This window comes from Chaetomium globosum, genomic scaffold (genome assembly GCF_000143365.1).
Source record: "Chaetomium globosum CBS 148.51 scaffold_3 genomic scaffold, whole genome shotgun sequence".
Lineage (NCBI taxonomy): Eukaryota > Fungi > Ascomycota > Sordariomycetes > Sordariales > Chaetomiaceae > Chaetomium > Chaetomium globosum.
In genome coordinates this window covers 186,401-204,322 of record NT_165978.1, presented here as the reverse complement: position 1 = coordinate 204,322, position 17,922 = coordinate 186,401, and the positions used below count along the sequence as shown (strand labels likewise).

The 17,922-nt window shown below is 56.4% G+C and overlaps 6 protein-coding genes across 6 annotated transcripts; 1 reads left to right on the top strand and 5 right to left on the bottom strand.

Annotated features, from left to right (window-relative positions):
* Positions 1-740: 740 nt before the first annotated feature.
* CHGG_05333 (uncharacterized protein) lies at positions 741-1,575 on the top strand (the record flags this gene model as incomplete). Its single annotated transcript, XM_001221427.1, has 2 exons — positions 741-863; positions 1,195-1,575. 2 exons carry the CDS (start codon positions 741-743, stop codon positions 1,573-1,575), a joined length of 504 nt encoding a protein of 167 aa, XP_001221428.1.
* A 285-nt stretch (positions 1,576-1,860) lies between these two features.
* CHGG_05332 (uncharacterized protein) lies at positions 1,861-3,042 on the bottom strand (the record flags this gene model as incomplete). Its single annotated transcript, XM_001221426.1, has 4 exons — positions 1,861-2,083; positions 2,159-2,483; positions 2,559-2,734; positions 2,792-3,042. The coding sequence occupies 4 exons, from the start codon at positions 3,040-3,042 to the stop codon at positions 1,861-1,863; spliced, it is 975 nt and encodes a 324-aa protein (XP_001221427.1).
* A 1,097-nt stretch (positions 3,043-4,139) lies between these two features.
* CHGG_05331 (uncharacterized protein) lies at positions 4,140-6,135 on the bottom strand (the record flags this gene model as incomplete). The annotated part of the gene is made up of 4 exons (XM_001221425.1): positions 4,140-4,222; positions 4,274-4,448; positions 4,671-5,564; positions 5,617-6,135. The coding sequence occupies 4 exons, from the start codon at positions 6,133-6,135 to the stop codon at positions 4,140-4,142; spliced, it is 1,671 nt and encodes a 556-aa protein (XP_001221426.1).
* Positions 6,136-6,772: 637 nt separating this feature from the next.
* CHGG_05330 (uncharacterized protein) lies at positions 6,773-7,711 on the bottom strand (the record flags this gene model as incomplete). The annotated part of the gene is made up of 1 exon (XM_001221424.1): positions 6,773-7,711. One exon carries the CDS (start codon positions 7,709-7,711, stop codon positions 6,773-6,775), a length of 939 nt encoding a protein of 312 aa, XP_001221425.1.
* Positions 7,712-8,343: 632 nt separating this feature from the next.
* On the bottom strand, positions 8,344-10,218 carry CHGG_05329 (uncharacterized protein; the record flags this gene model as incomplete). The annotated part of the gene is made up of 2 exons (XM_001221423.1): positions 8,344-9,457; positions 9,530-10,218. The coding sequence occupies 2 exons, from the start codon at positions 10,216-10,218 to the stop codon at positions 8,344-8,346; spliced, it is 1,803 nt and encodes a 600-aa protein (XP_001221424.1).
* A 987-nt stretch (positions 10,219-11,205) lies between these two features.
* Positions 11,206-17,624, bottom strand: CHGG_05328 (uncharacterized protein; the record flags this gene model as incomplete). The annotated part of the gene is made up of 9 exons (XM_001221422.1): positions 11,206-11,373; positions 11,520-14,183; positions 14,250-16,126; positions 16,246-16,387; positions 16,447-16,605; positions 16,767-16,781; positions 16,912-16,974; positions 17,050-17,272; positions 17,380-17,624. 9 exons carry the CDS (start codon positions 17,622-17,624, stop codon positions 11,206-11,208), a joined length of 5,556 nt encoding a protein of 1,851 aa, XP_001221423.1.
* Between the last annotated feature and the right edge of the window lie 298 nt (positions 17,625-17,922).

Genomic DNA, 17,922 nt, shown 5'->3' with positions numbered 1-17,922 from the left:
CGCGCCCCGAGACTCCACCTGTTGGCGTATTCGTGACATGAACGCGCTCTTGTTCCTGTTAGAGTTGACAATGACACCATCGCTTGCAGAGGCAGGGCGGGGTACAGATACGCCAGGTACGCGAACCGCGGCCCAGACAGACGGGGCAGAGAAGGCAGCTGTCACGGGCACAGCCGTGACTGGCTGTACTATAGATAGAGATAAGGGTTAGGGTTGTAGACCCGTAGAGGTATATTATCTACGGCTTGCGCGCCCACCACTGGGCTCGTCGCGCAACCACAGTCATCATACCCCTACCACAAGGTTGGCATCCACATCACGCCTGTGACAGCAGCTTCCCAGATCAGGAAACGAAGCTCGGGGGGTAAAGCAGGGAAGTAGTGATTAGTGAAATGCGGATGCGGATGCGGACGTTGACATATCGGTTGCAAGATGAGCTGAAGATGACAAGACAGGGTTTGGTTCTCGGCGAAGTGCGAAGCGGGGGTTGTTGTTTGGAAATGTTAACTGACAGGTTGTGTCGGCAATGGGGGCAGGCACGAATGGATAACTCAGGTACCTTAACTACCTCCCGAGGCACCTTAGTTACCCAATCAACTCTTGCCTTGATGCGCTAAACCGTAAAACCCACCCCCTTTGTGACATAAAATTGGTCCGTCTTTCAACTTTGTCGTAGGCAAGCTATTTCAAGCCTTCGCCGGTCTGACTTTACGAAGACGGCAAACTCCAAATTCAACAACATGCCTACTTTTTCACAACCGTTCGTAGCGTCCCTCGCACGGGCTCTCGACGCGGCCCAGGTGCCCTGCGTCTTGTGGGGCCACTGCCTGCTCTGTCTCCACGGCGTACCTTCCATCGTCGGCGTAAGTCGCACCCCATATACCCCACACCCCACGCCAACCATGAAATTCAAAAGTCCCAACAACTAGGTAACTGCGTGTACAAGTCGATCGATTTCGTGATTCCAGATGACTGCTTAGAAGCCGGGGCGGAAGCCCTCGCTCAATGCAAGGGCCTCGTGCCTTGCCCATAACCCCCATCGTGCCCCGCCATCTCCAACGAACGACACTCGCAACCTCCAATATTCCACGCCCATCTCGACGATGACCTAGAAGTCACGGCTGGTCTCTACTTCCAATCCGACACGCTCTGGTTTCTTCCGCGCTTGGACGACTCGATATTGTTTCCGACCAGCTCCCTCGACCTTCCGCCGTATTTTGCCCTGCGTCCGAGCAAACTGTGTTTCCGCCCTGGCGGCCGGGTCGAGGGGCTGGAGTTTTCAAGTCGGCCACAGATGCCGTCGTCGCTCTCAGGTCTCACGTTCTTTTGGAGGCTTACATGCAGCTCTATGCACGGGACCAAGGGAAGCGTGTCGGTTCCTTCGGCATGGCCATGATCGCCTACATACAGCTTTACGTTGATGCTGACGGGTTTCTGGATGCCGACCTTCTGCCAGAACCACTTAGCACGTTCTACAGAGAATTGCAGGAGGGCAAAAAGCCGATACGCCAGTGGATGTTGGAATTAAAGGGCGCTCTCGGAGTGGAGGAGGAGGATCCTGAAAGTGATAGCTGAAAATGCATGAGCATCTTACCAACATATGAGCAGTATCAAAAGACAGGGGACTCGAGGCATGCCTGGTTACATTCCCGAGCACCCTCTCCTGTGTCGCACCATAAGCTGTAGAACGGACAAACACATCCAGGGGTGTAGGACCACATAGCGCTGCTCACTCATACACGTATGTAAACTTCAATAAACCTAAGCTCTAGTAAAATACAACGCTTCTGTTCTAAGATCTAACTAATCGTACAACCGAGCTGAGGGGTATTATCGTCTATAAATTCTCCCGGTGCTCCCCTACGACGAAGGTGCTTCCCGGGTGGGCACCTCGGCGGTACCATTCGAGCCGTTCGCCTTGGCCGCAGCGGCAGTCTCATCCACATTCTTCACAATCACGGCGCGCGCCTCCTCCATGCCGTCCTTGACCATGTTGGCCACGCCCCAAACATCAAACGTCACTGCCAGACCCGTGTAGCCCTGCTGGAGCATGAGCGGGATCATGGCGGGGCCTTGGGCAGCACTGTCAAACAAGTTAGCAACGGCACCGTACCATAGGTAGGTAACCAGAAAAAAGGAAAAAAGGCGCAAAACTCACCCAAACAGCGGCTTGCCATACTTGTGCGCGGTCGACACAAACTTGGTCATGGCCTCGACGAAGGCCTGCGGGGGCGGGGCGCCGAGCTGGAGGTCGATGCCGGCGTCGGCGCTGTAGTCGCCGGGGCCGAACATGAGCGCGTCGACCTCGGGCATGGCCGCGATCTCCTCGATGTTCTCGAGGCCCTTGACGCTCTCGATCTGCGCGATGACACAGATGTGGTTGTTGGAGTTCTTCATGTTCCAGTTGTCGTTGGCGTAGAGCGACTGGTTGGAGATGCCCGGCGTGAAGGTCCAGGGGCTGAAGGAGCGTTGGCCGAGCGGCGCTGGGGGGGAGTTGTTAGTTTTGTGATCAATGCCACAATGGCAGAGGTGGATTTTGCAAAGGGGGTGCTACTCACGGTAGAAGATGTCCTTGACCTTGTCCTTGATGTCCTGCGCGGTTTCGGTGTGGGGGATCACGAAACCGGCGCAACCGGCGTCGAGCGCAGTTGACAAGCTGACTTCGTCGTGCTTGGGAACGCGGCACACAACCAGCGTCTTACCCTCGGAGTGATGTTGTGCGGCATGGATGCAGCTAGATGGGGTCAGAACCGTTGTGAAAATTTCCTTCTCGAGGCTGCGATGCACTTACTCGTAGAGGGTCGAGCGGTCAAAGATGCCGTGCTCAACGTCCATCCAGATGAAGTCGGGCTTGGCCGAGGCCATCACCTTTGTGACAAAAACACTGGGGATGCCCTGGGCGACACCCAGCAGCGTCTTCTTGGGATCCTCCTTGGCCTGACGGAGAGCTTCCCGCAAGTTGGCGGGGTACGTCAGGACGGCAGCGCGGTGCTCGGCCACGGTGTGCAGTTGAGTCTGCTGGGGGAACGGCTTGTCGGTCATGGTGAAGGTTGGTGTGTGTTGGGTGGTTAATTTGGAGAATAGTGTAGTGTTTGCAGCGTTGCGATGTTGAGAGAGATGAGAGATGGGAGATGGGAGATATGAAATAATGATATCCCAAGCAACCTATGGCCTGGTTGAGGTTTTATATTCATGATGCGCTGTGGAGAACACGCAATGCCACCCCAAGTTCCTCCGAACCACACCACCCATACGCGTCCGATAAACCATGCTTGGGCCTTTCATTGCGGAGTTCGGCTGACAGTTGCACCGCCTAAAAGCAACCCTCTGTCGACACCTTGGATCTCTCCCAATACATTTGTGATCCAGGAGATCCACAGCGCTGATGTGCCCGTCGAATCCCGGTTCTTCATGCAAAAACTCCCCGGCCAGCGGCTTGGCAGGCAGGCGGTTAGCGGACGTAAGCTGACAGGATCGGAATTAAGAATAGCAAATACCCGAATCCCCGGGAATTTGTCGATATGATTCGAGAAGCTGACTCGAGCTTGATCAAAGCTGATCAATTCATCGCTCGGCGAATCCGGGGCGTTGCGGTCCAGCCGTTAACCTAGGTACATTGAGATTAGTAAAATGCCAACATGCTGGAGCTAGTTAGTGTACCTATCTCCTGTACCATGACGCTGAACAGGGCTTCTAGACTAGGACGAAAGTGGTTTATATCCGTGCTCCCCCCTGTCCAAATTAGGTATCCATCGACACCCCATTTCTCATCCAAGGCCAAGGGTGATAAGGCCAATGATAGAAGATAGCTCGTACCTGAATTGGTCATTGGTGGAAGTGAGCGAAAAGTAAATGCAAAACAACGCGAGAGCCTTAGGTGTGGCTGTGCTGCGCCGTATGAGAGACTCAGCCTCTGCTATGCTCAAAGGGGCGTACATACTGGCAACTCCATAGCTAAGGGGCGGCTTGAAGATTAGGCAGAAGCGAAGCTGATATCATCGCAAAACGCAAAGGTGTCCTAGCCATCACAGGAAGGGATCAACGAGTCAAGATGTCAGAATAGCAGACAGAGCAGACGGACCTGCCAGAACAAAGTTCGAATTCATCTTTGAGTTGGCAAGAAGATATTTGCTTCCTGTTTAAATCCCGCTCTGAACTAAAAAGCCCTCAAAAAACTGTTGTATCGAGTCGACCTCGCCCAAAGCAGCGACCTTTGCAACATCTGGCCCATCGTTAGCATTGATTGTCAACGTAACGGGAGGGCACAACTCACAGTGGTCCGGCCGTACGACAACCAGTGCGCCTTCCTCGGGGTTGACTCCATAAGCATCATATGCATGTCCATGCCCGGAGTTGTAACTCTCTTCGTCGGCGTACACCTTCGTTAGACCTAGCAACGCGCCCGAATTAGTGGTCGACCCATGGTCGTTGGGGAAGCGTCGAGAAACCTACATTTCATTCCCCTCGTCCCTGTTACAGGTGTGAAAAAGGTGGGAATCTCTTCCTGTTCGACCTTTGCCCTGTCCGACGCGATGACCAAAACACGGTCGATAACACTATCCGGATAAGCCCCTGGTGGCGTGGATCGTAGAGCGGTTTGTTCCAATGAGCGAGAAACCTGAGATACCGTTAGCCAGAGAACCTTTATCTCCTGCGGCTAAACAACCAACCTTCTCCAGCCGCGCCGCTATCTCCGGCTTCGACACATCACCCGCGAACACCACAACATACCACCTCCCGTTCGCCGGGAGCCCCTTGACCAGCTGCATAGCCTTGGCGTCACAGAACCGCACAACCTGCGCGCTGGGAAACGCCATGCCGACCGTCACCTTAGACACAATCTCATTGTCGTGCTCACTAACCGCTGTCGTTACCGAAGGATCGTAGCGCACCGCCTGTCCAGCAGTATACCTCCCCGCCTTGATGAACTGCTCAGCAACCTGCTGCGGCGACACCTGATTCTCCTCGCGGTACTTGGAGTTGAACAACTTCGTAAACCCGCGGTCAAACGCAATCAACTCGGTCGCCGTGCGCTCCCGCTCCAGCACATACGTCTCGACCAGCTCCGGGAGCGCCAACCCCTTGAGCACCATGCCCAGCTTCCAGCCGATATTATGCCCGTCCTGCAGACTGACATTCATGCCCTGCCCCGCCTTGGGCGAGTGGGTGTGGCAGGCGTCGCCCGTCAGGAACACGCGGTGGTCGCGGTGGAAGAAGTCGGCGCGGCGCTGGCCGATGGCGTACGCCGACCACCAGAAGGTCTCGGCGAAGTCGACCGTGTACGGGTGGAACACCTTGCGCGCGTGGTTCTGCAGGCGCTCGAGGCTGATGTCGCCGACCTTGGCGCCTGCGGGGAGCTCGGTGTAGAAGCGGACCATGGCGTCGCCCTCGCGCGGCACGATGAGGATGCTACCCGCGGCCGAGTTGATGACGCACTTCTTGCGGATGTCCGGGAAGTCGGTGCGTGGGTAGATGTCCATCACGCCCCAGACGGCGTCGGTGCTGTCGCCGACCATCTTGAAGCCGAGCGACTTGCGGATGATGCTGTGCGCGCCGTCGCAGCCCTGGGGTTGTTAGGCTGTGTAGCCGGTGGGATAAGATAAGAGGATTGCCTACCAATACGTATTTGGCCTGATAGATCTTCTCTTTGCCATCGTGTACCGCGCTCACCCTCACCGGATACGCATCTGGATCCTTCGCCGCAACGCTGTCCACTTCCAACCCCTTAACCTCACACTGATACTCCACCGGCGGCGCCGCCCCCAGAGTCCCCATCATCAGCGCGTTCAACCGCGCCTGGTTCAGAATGACATGCGGCTGGTGGCTGATAGCCGTCTCCTTGTCCGCTGCATACCTCGTTCTCCTAATCCCCCCAGCATCCGGGTCGGGTGACCAAAAGGCCACCTCCAGCACATGATACGCCTCCTTGAGCAGGTCCTCGGCGATGCCGAAGCTGTCGAAGATCTCGACGGTCCGGGTCTGCACGCCGTCGGCCTGCCCAACCTTGAGCGGGCCGTCGCGGCGCTCGAGGATCTTGTAGTTAATGCCGAAGCGGGCGAGCCAGACGGCGGCACACAGGCCGGCCGAGCCGCTGCCGCAGATGAGGACGTCGACTTTCTCGGCTTCGGGTGTCATGGTGTCGGGGGTGTGGAGTGGTGTGGTTTCGGAAGGAACGTCGGGACGTGGAACACTGATCCTAAGTTCTTAGCCGCTTCTTAAGGTCATTTTGTCGCCGTTGCTGGCGCTGACTCAGGAACTCGCGAGTCGCGATTGTGCATGTACCCGAGGCACCGCCTCGCCCGTTCCGGAATGCGTAGATCTACCCGGGGGCCGGCGACTCAAGCTTAGCAGAGGTCTGGGGAAGTGCAACGCCGCGGTGCCCGGCCCCGTTTCCCCGCATCCACTGGCCCTCGGCTTTGGCGTCGGAATGGTGGGTTTTCTTAATTCCCTAGCGCCGCCGGCAGTTCTGGTACGCGCCAAGTGGAGGGTGGCGAACAATTGACCGTTGTAAATGGTGGGATGCTTAAAGTAAATAAAAGTGAGTTCCATGTACTGGCTATGGTGTTGAAAATAAAGTTACATTTGGTGGTCCTATGTTCAGTCTGTCCCTGCGACTAAAGCCCCTGAACCCCTGAATCCTTCTGGGTCTTCCAGACTTACTACATACTGTACCAATATGCTTAACTAGAGGTACTTTTTTCACTTGCAAGTTACACGCAGCTCATTGTAATGAATCACAGACAACTTACAACACCATGCACCCTAGGTCAAGTTAGTCTTCCCGCTCCGGCGCCCTCAAATCACCTCCCTTCTCCATCAGCCCATGCCGCTCCCCATCCTCCACCAGCTCTGCACCCACCACATCCTTCCTATCCTGCGCATCCACCCTCAGCCCAGCACACCTCGCAACAAACTCACACAGCATCACTTCCGCCCCATCCGCATTCTTGCTCAACGAATGATTATCCCCCTCAAACACCTCCAACATCCGATCCCCCGCCCCATACATATGAAACAACCTCTGCGAACAGCCCACATCCAACGTATTATCCCCACTTCCATGCATCAACAGCACCGGCCTCGGGCTCAACTTCTGAATCCCCTCCGCCTCGGCCGCCTGGCTCGCCACCGTCGCACACCCGACCACCCTCGGATCCTCCTCCGCCGCCGTAAACACCACCGCCCCTCCAAACGACCAACCCACCAACACAAACCGATCCAAACCATACATATCCCTCAAAAACGCCATCGCAGCCCTCACATCCGCCACACACTGCTCCCTCCTTCCAGGATATCGATAATCCAGCCTCAGCGCCGGAATCCCACGACCCAGCGTCGCCAACTTACACGCCAGCGACAAGTAAATCGAGCTCGGCCCGGCCAGCCCCCCACCGGCGCCCGAGAGCAGGATGGCGGCGGTGCGGTGGTGGTGCGGCGGGAGGGTGGCCAGTAGGCGGGCGGTGCGCGGGGTGGCGTCGGCGGGGGAGGCGTCGGCGGGCGGGTTGGTGAAGAAGTCGGGCGGGAGGTGCAGGAAGCCCGGGACGAAGCCGCCTTCCGGGGTGTCCTCGACGTCGATGCTGAGCGGCTCGACGTGGCCGGTTTTGTGCGTCGCGCTTTCGAGCCGGGTCAGGTGTGGGGGGCGGGCCAGCCCGGCGTACTCGCGGATGGAGTGCGGTGTTTGGGCGTGGTGGGGGAGGAGGGTGGCGGCCATTTTTGATGGCTGGGGGCTGTTGTTGTTGGGGTTGATGTTGGAGTTGGTTGTTGGTGAAGGTTCTTGTGCTATGGTTATGTCTTTGTGCTAATTACACTGACGCTTCTTGAGGAGGCTAGAAAAGCGGTCAGCGTACTGTGGTAGACGCAATGTAAAAGGTGAGCATTGAAGGAGTCCAAAGTTCATGATCGAGCACGGGAGGGGCATGATGTCACTCGGGGGGCGTTCTCGCCATGGAGCGGTGATCACCACCATACGAGGAGCACAAATCACGCCACCGTGACGAATGATTGCCAGGAACATCGACCGAGGTTTCCTTCTAGTGCCTGGCACTTTTCTCGCAGTTGTGTATTGTGATAGGTGGCAGTCTGATTCAGGGGTTATGGTATAAGCGGGTTCTGTGCCAGAAGAATGGACAAAACAACCACCATACCAGCGGGCAAGTCGATTATGGTAAAGTTACTATCGAGTCTGTCGAGGAGCAGCAATAATGTCAATCGAAGTCAGTAAGGATCCCCAGTAATTACTTAAGAAAGCCAGTCTCAACCGAATCCATCCCTTCCCGTAATCTTTTACAGTGTTCACAACGCTTGAAACCCATTTTTGGCCAAACATCTGCTCCAAATTTGCCTTCATCCCTGGAGATCCTCCGCCTCATCGCGCGAAGCACCCTCCAACCTTAGGGCAGCAACGGCGCGGCATTCGGCGGCCCGCGAAGCATCATACTCATTAGCACCGCACCGCCTATCGAGCTCCCTCAGCGCCAGGGCAATGAATTTAACCAGATGCTCGTCTTCCATATCCGCCAACTTCTCCCTCGCACGCCTCCTCTTAGCATTGAATCCCTCTGGCTCCACAAATTGTGCCCTGTCCGCGCTCTCCCTCTGGCCCTTGTTCTGGTCCTCCACGTTCCGTCTGACAAGTTCATCGTAGAGATCCGTACACAGCTCGCGCAGTTGCCGCGGCAGGAGACCCCCGAGCTTGTCCTCCTCTTCGGTTGAGCGACCGCCACACCCCGTGTACGGGAACTTCCCGTTCTCAAACCGTGCCGCGAAGCGCGAGACATGGAGTGCACGGCGGAAGAAGTCAAGCACAATCTCGTCGGTGATGTCGGGGAGTTGGAAGACGGCGTCGGCGGAGAGGGTTTTGTTAGGGGCGCTTGGCGGGAGCGAGGTGTGGATGTCTTCCGGGAGCGGAGAGATGTCGATACCAGCGGTCGACACGGTCAGGACCCGGAGGGAGCTCAGGTTGAGGGAGGATGGGGGATGCTCGTTTGTGATGCGCCATGGCCGTGCCTTGTAGGGATGCGGGTTTACGGACATGGCGACTGGCACTCGGACGACACTGGGGTTGAGGATGGCCGCCAGGGTTAACTGGTAGCCTAGCTCCGGCCCTTCTTCGTCTGGTTCCGAGATGGGAAATACGGATGATGTAGGGGTGTCTATCCCGGGCTCGGAGTCAGAGTCGGAATCCCCACTATCGTCGATATCGTAAGTGATGTTCGCTTTGTCAGAGGGCGTAGCTGAGCCGAAGACCACAGCATCGCCACTGGATCTGAGTGTATCTACTCCAAGGGACGATCCGCCCATGGTCGAGATACCTGCTGTCTCCAAGCTGCTCAATCTTGGATTCAAGTCCGGGTATAATATGTGGATCGTCTTGGACAGCGCGTTGTCCTTGACCATAATATCAGCCACCGCCGTCACCAGGTTCGCTCGGCCCGTCGCAGCTTCGTCAGGTGATGGACTGCCAACGTTGAAACTGTCAGTATCATTCCACCGCACCTCTCAACCCATCACCCCCTCCCGCAGAACTTACCTCTCAAAGATGGTCAAGAAAAACCAAACAGCCGTCCCAAAGTCCTTCACCCCCTTCATCAAATCCCACACCTCCCCCCTCCTCTCATGCCTCATCCACCTTACCACATCCACATCCCTCTCCCTCTCCTCCCTCTCCTCCCTCTCCTTCCCCTCCGGCCCACGAGAAACCCCAACCCCAACACCAACCCCCACCCCCCTCCTTATCCCCTCCTCCACCTCATACAACCGCCCCAACTCCACCAACGCCCCCTCCAAACAATACAACACCAGCGCTCCGGCCCCCAACACCGCCGCCACCTGCCGCATCTCCACCAGCCCCTTCCGCCCGCGCTCTATTCCCTTCCACCGACCCCCCGCGCCGGCATCGTCGTCGCAAAACAGCCCCCGCAGCTGCTCCACCAGCGAGCGCGCGTGGTTCAGGTCGTAGCGCACGCGCACCACGCGCTTGTGGCCGCGCTCTTGTCGGCTGTTGGGGTTGGCGACGCCGTCGGGGGAGATATTGGTGGGGGGGGTGTCGGCTTGTCCCTGTTCTCCCTGCTGTTGTCGGTTGTGGTGGTGGTGGTGGTGGTGGTGGGGTTGTGAGGGTGGTGCGAGGCCGAAGGCGGGCTGGACGAGGGCGGAGACGCGCGTGATGGATTCGAGGATGTGGTTGAGGGCGGGTGGGAGGGGGGTTGGCTCGAGGTGCATCGTTTAAAGGGGGAGAGGGGTCGTTGCGGATCGGGAGATGGATCGGGATCGCTGAGGGGTTCGGAAGATTCGGTCGGTCGGTTGGTCGAGTCTGGGGAAGCGGATTCGAGTCGGACTGGAGGGTGTGGTTCTCGTGGCGCCTGACTGTGCCGTGGATAGGACAGGACGGCCCGGGAAGGGGGATGTTATTGTTGTGGAGGAGAGGACACGGCGGGGATGAATGATAGATGGGATGGGCGCAGTCCGAGGTAATTTAGGTTGTACCGACTAGTTAACTGGGGGAATGGGGATTTCCGCCGCCCAGAAAGGAACATGCCGACGCACGCGTGCACAAGTTGCACAATCAGCACGGTGACCCGGTCATGAGGAGGGGGGGAGGTGTCTCGCCGCCATGTTCTCCGTTCCGCCTTGTCTGACGGACACACTGACTGTTCAGCGTTCTGTCACAAGACAGCTTGGCTTGCTTGGGCGGTTCAGCCCTGCCATTCTCATCCCCACTCACAGCAGCTATTTTCATCTTTCCAGCGTCGGGTGCATCTGGCCGGATGCAACGGTGGCGGTCGTGGGGTCCAAACGGGAGTGCTGCTGGGTAATTTTACTGGTTGGCGATCCTCGCCCAGTTCAGGGGTTTGCAGCGTTGGTCCACCGGGATTTTCAATTGGTTTCTTTTGGGAGTGGTTCCATGAATTAATTGGGCTGCTTGCCAGGGGGCTGACCAGGCTTGGTTCTGGAATTGTCCCGAACGACCGCTTGAACAGCCCGACATCGTCGTTAATCGTCAGCAACCCCAAGTGTTTTGGATGGATGACATATTGTATTCGTATGGAAGTCACCTGAAACATATTTCACGCCTTCACATAATCATAATCACCAGCGGCGGCGGCTCTCCATCCAATCCTCTGTCCCCTGCCCGCACACACGGTATAAGCTGAGTATCTACCCAACTTATAAGTATCATAAGTGTTTCACACCAAACGCCGCGCATTCTCAATGTCCATCCGTGTCCTCTTCTCCCGTTGCCGACAATCTGTCCCCGAGCATATCGAACAACTCAAAGTGATGGCCCGTAAAAAGGTGTTTCCACGTGAGCCGGAAGCACTTGAAGCAGAGATCCAGGCCGTGGCACGTACAACAGTATCGCGGCCCGTAGATGTCCTAAGGGTGACCAGAGTCACGTAATCAGCAACGTTACATCCTGAGACAGGCATATAAATCCCTAGAGACGACTAGCGCCAGGTTCCAAGAATGCCGGGACGATGGTGAACCTGCCTATCGCTGGCAGAGGCAAAGCAAATACTCACCAATAGGCAGTTGTCGCAATGATACGACAGGTACTCTCCCGTCCTCGCCAACGCAGCGGCATTCGGTGGCGACCTCTCTTGTTCGACCGCCAGCTCGCTATGTAGCGGCGGCGGCGGCTTCTCCGGGGTCTCTGGGCTGACCCTAACGAGCTCAACGATGTTGTCGTGGAAGCCGTGATACACGGCAACATCGATGGGCTGCCAACCGCGATTCGTCCTGCGGTGTTTGTCCGCCCCGTTTTCAAGCAGCAGTTTCACCATGGGCACGAAATCCCGGCGACACGCCCAGTGCAGGGGGGTCCAGCCGTCGTCGTCGACGTCATGAATCGCATCCGGGTGCTGGACGAGGAGCTCCGCGGCAACGCTCATCGAACCTGACCCTGCGGCGAAGTGCAGCGCGTGTCGTCCTCCCACGGCTCTGGAAAGGAGGGTTACTTCGGGTGTGGTCAGGAGCGAGATGAAGGCTTCATTATCTTCAACCGCCGCCAGGTGGATCGGTAAACGCCCGGCCGCGTCTGGTGTTGCGGGCGTGACCGCCGGGGCTGCCCGGTCCAACAACATCTTCAAGGTGGGAACCAGGCCTCCGACTGGTTCCTTCCTCCCTGCGAGAGCATGGAGAACTGTACCAACAATACCTGCTGGAACGACGAGGTTTGGTGAGTATTGTAGAAGCTCGGCGATCATGGCTTCCGTTCCGCGACCCAACGCCGCAGCCAAAGGCGTCCCAAAGTAACCGGCCGTTAGGTTGATTGCCGACGGATCACGCAGCAGAATACACCGCGCCATAGTAAGGTACCGGTCCTCTACTTCGTCCATCCACACGTACTTGGGCGTGGCCGCGGCTGCGTGTAGAGGCGAGCCGAAGTAAGAACTTCCGATGGAGGTGAGGGCCCCCTTGCCCAGAAGTTTCTTCACAATCTCTATGCAGGAAGGGCTGTCTGGCTCGCAAACGGCGGTTTCCAAGGGTGTACCATACATGTCGTTGCGCTTGTTCACGTCCACGCGATCGGATTGTATGAGAACTTCTGTTAGATGGAGTCTTCCGAAATACGCGGCATGATGAAGCATCGTCCCGCGGCGGCCCACCTCTTCGTTGGGGTCCCAGTGAGTGGCCTTTTCGAGTAGGGTCCGGATATTTTCCACATTGCAGTCTTGCGACACCAACCGCACCACCATGTCTGGACTTGGTGATAGCGAGAACTGCGCCGACAGGGTTGAGAGGTGGTCAACCAGCATCCGAAAGATCTCGGGTTTAAACTCAGCCAGAGCCATATCCACTACTGTTTCATAGCTGTCCGACTTGCCGGTTGGTACCTTGAACTCCATACTATGGCACGAACGGAGCAATATCCGAAGGCACTCTAGACGGTTCATGGATGCCGCGCGGAACCAAGCTGTGTGACCTTTCTCATCCTCCGAAGATACACTCGCGCCCGCGTCGACCAGAAGCTTGACACACTCACGCGCATCTTGATCGACAGCGCGCATCAATGCAGTCGCCCCGTTGCTGTCGCGCAGCTCTAGGTCCACGCGCCGGACAAGGAGTAGCCTCAGGAGCCTGGGCTCCAAGCAGAAGGACACACGATGTATTGCGCCGTGAATACTCCACTTTGAATTCTTGTCGACGCCCGCATCCAAAACGAGGCTTAATAGCTCTTCGTTGCCCGACCTTGAAGCCCAATAATAAGGGAGCCCGAGCTGGCCGCGAGGGACAGACGGAAGCAGCATCTTCACGACAGAGACATTGCCCGAGAGACATGCAACCGAAAGGGGCGTTAGTCCGCGCCTATCCTGAACACTGGTGTCTGCGCCCTTGTCCAACAAGCTCCGCATCACGCGGGGACGGTCCAGCTCGGCCGCCAAGTGAAGAGGTGTTATATTTTGGTCAGCGCGGGCGTTGACATCGATGCCCTCGGCTCCTAATAGTTCCTCTACGACTTCGTACGAGCCATGCTTAACCGCCGCGTGTAGCGGAGTTATGTTATCCTGGCTGGTATTGGCCGTGTTGACGTCCGCTCCGAGACGGAGTAGGCTCCTCACTGCTGGGAGCAGGCTATTCCTCACAGCCAGTGTCAGCGGCGTAAGGCTTTCCTTGGCGGCGACGTCGAGATCAACGGAACTCCGTTGTTCCGTGCATGATACTAGCTTGTCAAGAAGAACGATCGACACGTCAAGGTCACCGTCTTCCAAGGCTAGATGGAGCGGCGTCTTCCCCTCGTCGTCTTTCAAGCCTATGGATGCGCCGCGTCCAAGTAGGGCCCGAACCGTCTCGACGTAACCGCCGGTACTCGCCATGTGTAGGGGAGTCTGCCCAGCCTTGTCAAGGGGGTCAACTTGGGCGCCGGCAACAAGTAGCCGTTCCACGGCAGCAACGTGACCTCTCGCTGCTCCCAAATGTAACGCGGTCAAGCCTAACGCGTCCTGGTGGTTAATCCGAAGCGCAGACTTCGATATTCCCATCAAGAGCTTGGCTAACAGATAGACATGGCCAGAGCTAGCTGCCACATGCAGGACCCTTTGCCCCGCGGGGGACTCGTATTCAAGCCCGGACTTGAGCCCCTCCCACAAGCGGTCTGAGGGGACAGTTTGCCCGTTCGCAGCCAGGTCGTGGATCATAGGCGGTTCGTAGTTGTTGAAGGAGTGGCCAAACTCGTGCTGGAGCCTCTGCACGAGATCAAGATCTTCACACCGTACCGCATGCTGTACGAGCTTGTGGATATTATTGCGTACCCAGGTGGGCTTGTTTTGCGCAAGACCAAGCAATGCATCTCGGGACCCTGTCTCGGATATGGCATTGAGAATATCGTCCTCGTCCAAGTGCCCTCTCCCATCGAGTATGCGGAGTGCATGTAACTTCCCTGTCTGGGCTGCAGCCAGCGCTAGGGCATGCCACATCTGCCGGTCCTGGGCTGTTCGAAGCGCGCTAGCCTCAAATGCGAGGTCGATTATTTCCATTATTCCCCTTAGGCCGTTAGGTCTCTGGTAAGGAAACTCGCTAACCAAGTCTTGTAGGCTTGGGGGTGCGTGATTTGAAGCTTCCGGCTCTCGCCGCGCGTCTGCATCGTAGTACGCCCAGTAGAAAGCCCGCTGCTGTATCCATCGGCTGGTCCGATCCTGATCTGACAGGACGAAGCCGGCCATGACAGAAGCGAGGACAGTGGCGTCTCCAGATAAGTTGAGGTGGGAGAGCCAATGTTCTACGGCGTATCGACGTAGCGGCGCCGTGGGCTGCTCCATCGAGCCATCATCCCGGCTGAGGTAACGGAGACAATGCAGAGCAAGCTCGGCCTGCTCATCGGAACCCCCCATATTTGGCTGTACTTCTAGCAAGAGCTTGGGTTCATCCTGGCCCAGCTTTATGTGGGTGAGAACACGTCGACAGATGGAAGGGTACATAGAGAAGACAACACCGGTAGCGTCAATTTCCAAAAGGCCACATAAGCAATCCGCAAATATGTCCACGAAACCCAAGGGTGGTGGTGTTACGGTTGGGGTACGGCAAGAATCGAACCCAAGGCCGAGCGCGGCTTCCAACTCGATCCGGGTCAAGGGTCTCGCAGCGTGGGTCATCCATAAGAGTCCAGTGCCCACCCAAGCCTTGAACGTTTTTGGTATCAGGTCGGAGATCAGAGAGGCCAACCCATCATCTGTCTCCCAACCTAACGACGTCTTCTCGAGTAGCTCTAGTGGTAACAACGTATGTTTCGCTATCAAGTGCGCAACTATTCGGGCCTTGTCAAGCTCAACTCCGTCTCGGAGAAGAACGCTGAGCGCCTTCTCCCGCCGTGTAGTCGGATCCGGGCCGCTATGCGAATGTATGCGCGACTCCTCGGTAAAGTCCATCTCGAGGGCCGCTCTAGCACCTTGGTCGCCGTGGCTGATGACTTTTTGTAGTACCGGCCACCGTTGGGGCAGGCCGTTACTGGAGGGAGTGGCCCGGACCACCAGGATCTTGCAATGAATCTCAGTTGACTCTAGCAAACTACCTATGTCGGTAAGCAGGTCCAGAAAGGGCCAAGAGAACTTCACATCCGGCGGCTCGTGGACTATGATGCAGTCGTGGCGCAGAGATTTGCTGCTGAACAGTGTCTTAAGAATTTGCCACAACACGGCCTCCTTCCAGTGGGAATTGTGGCTCTGGAGGGCCTCTCGGGCAGGTTTAAGCCATTGCCGGACCAGGCTAAGGAGACGCGGGCTGTGGATAAGAATCTGGTGACACAAAGAGGCCATTAACTGGGGTTTGGTCAGAGTTAGGACCTGGGGATGGTGGTGCGCCAGAGTGATGAAATGATCGACTGCCAATGCTCTCTTGCTTCTGATCGAGGCGACAAGCGAGCCAGCGAGGATTGCGGTGTCATTGATAGCTCCGCCCACCTCAAGGACCAGGAGATTCTTTGCAATGAGCATCCCTGCACGCTCCACGGGATCCTCAGGGAGTGACTCGAGAGATGATTTGGTGTCCATCCAAGGCGCAAAAGCACCGTCCGGAAGCAGCCAGTCGCACAAATTTCTAAATACCGGTCTCGAATAGTTGTAGTGGCGGACTGGTATGCTGAGCCCATGGTTTGAAAGGAGCTTGATCAACAACTGATACTCGGGTTGCCGCTCTAATTAGAGGTGGCAGTTAGTGCTGGTGAAGGTACATATACCTAGCACGCCTACCCCAGCAAGGCATTGTGCGTGGCTGCCGTAAGGTCGGGTAAGGAAGGAAAGGAGTATGACGCACTGCTTCGGACGTCCTGAACTTTGTTCGCAAAAGCCGTCTGCGTGGCGAGATCATGGAATTCCGCCAACGACTGGTGAGACCTGTGGAGACCAATTCGTACTTCTCTCGGCTGGCTCAGCGTGGCAGCAGCTTCCGGGACAAGCTAGGTAGGGCCCGGGGTCAGTGGGTCAGCGGCCCAACGAAAGGGAAAAGGCAACCAACCAGTTCGTATGTGGCCTGCCCTGGCGGCTCCTGGTAAATGCTGAGGAGCTCGACATCGATCGTCTCGAGAAGGGCCCTGAATTTTACCGTCAAATCTTCGTGAAAAGCGGATAGGTGTTGGAGTTGCTGTGGAAGCCAAGGGCCGTCCAAAGCAGTGGACTGTTTATAGAATAGCTTTGAGAGCATATGAGTCCATGAACAATCCTGACCGCAACGTTGAGGGGTTCCGGCAAAGACCTAGTGTGAGGGTTTGTCAGCTTCACCAGCCACAGCTGGTTTCAGGCGGGCGGATAAAGAGCGAAAGACGAGTACAATCATACCAGAAGAGCTGTTCTCTGCAACACGTGCAGGTATTTTGAGTTTTGTGATGCTTCAAGTAGAGCCTAGTATGCCCCGGTTGGGATTTGGGTTTAATTAGAATGTCATCACAGGTAACCCAGACTTGGAGCCAGCAGAATTACAGACCTGCTTTAGCACCGAACCACCCAAGTCACGAGCTACAAATATAACCACTGTATCTTCGGTCTGCTGCAAAGTAGGTCAGTTGCGCCAGCTGTGAGTTTACGTTGGACTTACTTCTTCATCCTCGGTCGTAAAGTTTACTGACCGCGTCACATGATCCAATAATTCAACTGCCAGGCTCCTTATCGCGTTGTTGGTGGCCGTTTCACCCAAAATCTTGTCATCCCGAAACCTAAAGCTTATCTTGTCGATGTCGAGAGCCGTGGCGACTGTCTTTCTGAAGGCTTCTACGGATGTAAGATGAGCGAGAGTATAATGGTCGAAACCAGCTTCCAGTCCATTCAAACCGCTGATGTTGACAAGGCTTTAGAATATCTATTAGCACACACGATAAACACTCTAGACATCTGGTCTGGTGCTATTCACCACTATCCAAGGAGCCATATTGTGGGTGTTTAGGGGGTGACGCACGCAACCCTGCAAGGAAGAGAAACCGTTGGCAGATCCTGATCGGAGCGAGCGACCGGCTGTGGTTCAGCTCTGTCTTCCGCTTCCTTGAAGTCGATCACTGGATCCAGGACGGTCGTTGCCTTGCTACGGTCTTCATTGTTCCGGTTCAGCCGCCGCCGTCCCAACAGACGTCTTCGACTGCGGCGGGCAGAGGGATCCCAGCTGAGCTCGCTATCGAAGCCATCTTCATCGTCTGGTAGGTCCATTGGGAAACTCAAAGGAGGTAAAAAGGTTTACAAATCTAAGATAACAAGATGGTCGTGTGGCACTTTTTGAGAACTGCTGGCGAGCGGAGGAAGTCAAAGTCGGGCTACCAGGAGGGTCGAGGCTTGATTTCCAGTATTTGAGAGGGCCCCGCGGAGTCATGCAAGATACCACATGCGTTGAGAGGGAACCAGAAAGGTGTGTAGCACAAAGCCCAATATCAGCTCAGGACGCATGAGAGATTTTTCGAGCGGCACCTGCGCCACCTCCACACAGCAAATAATCCCCGATAATCATCTC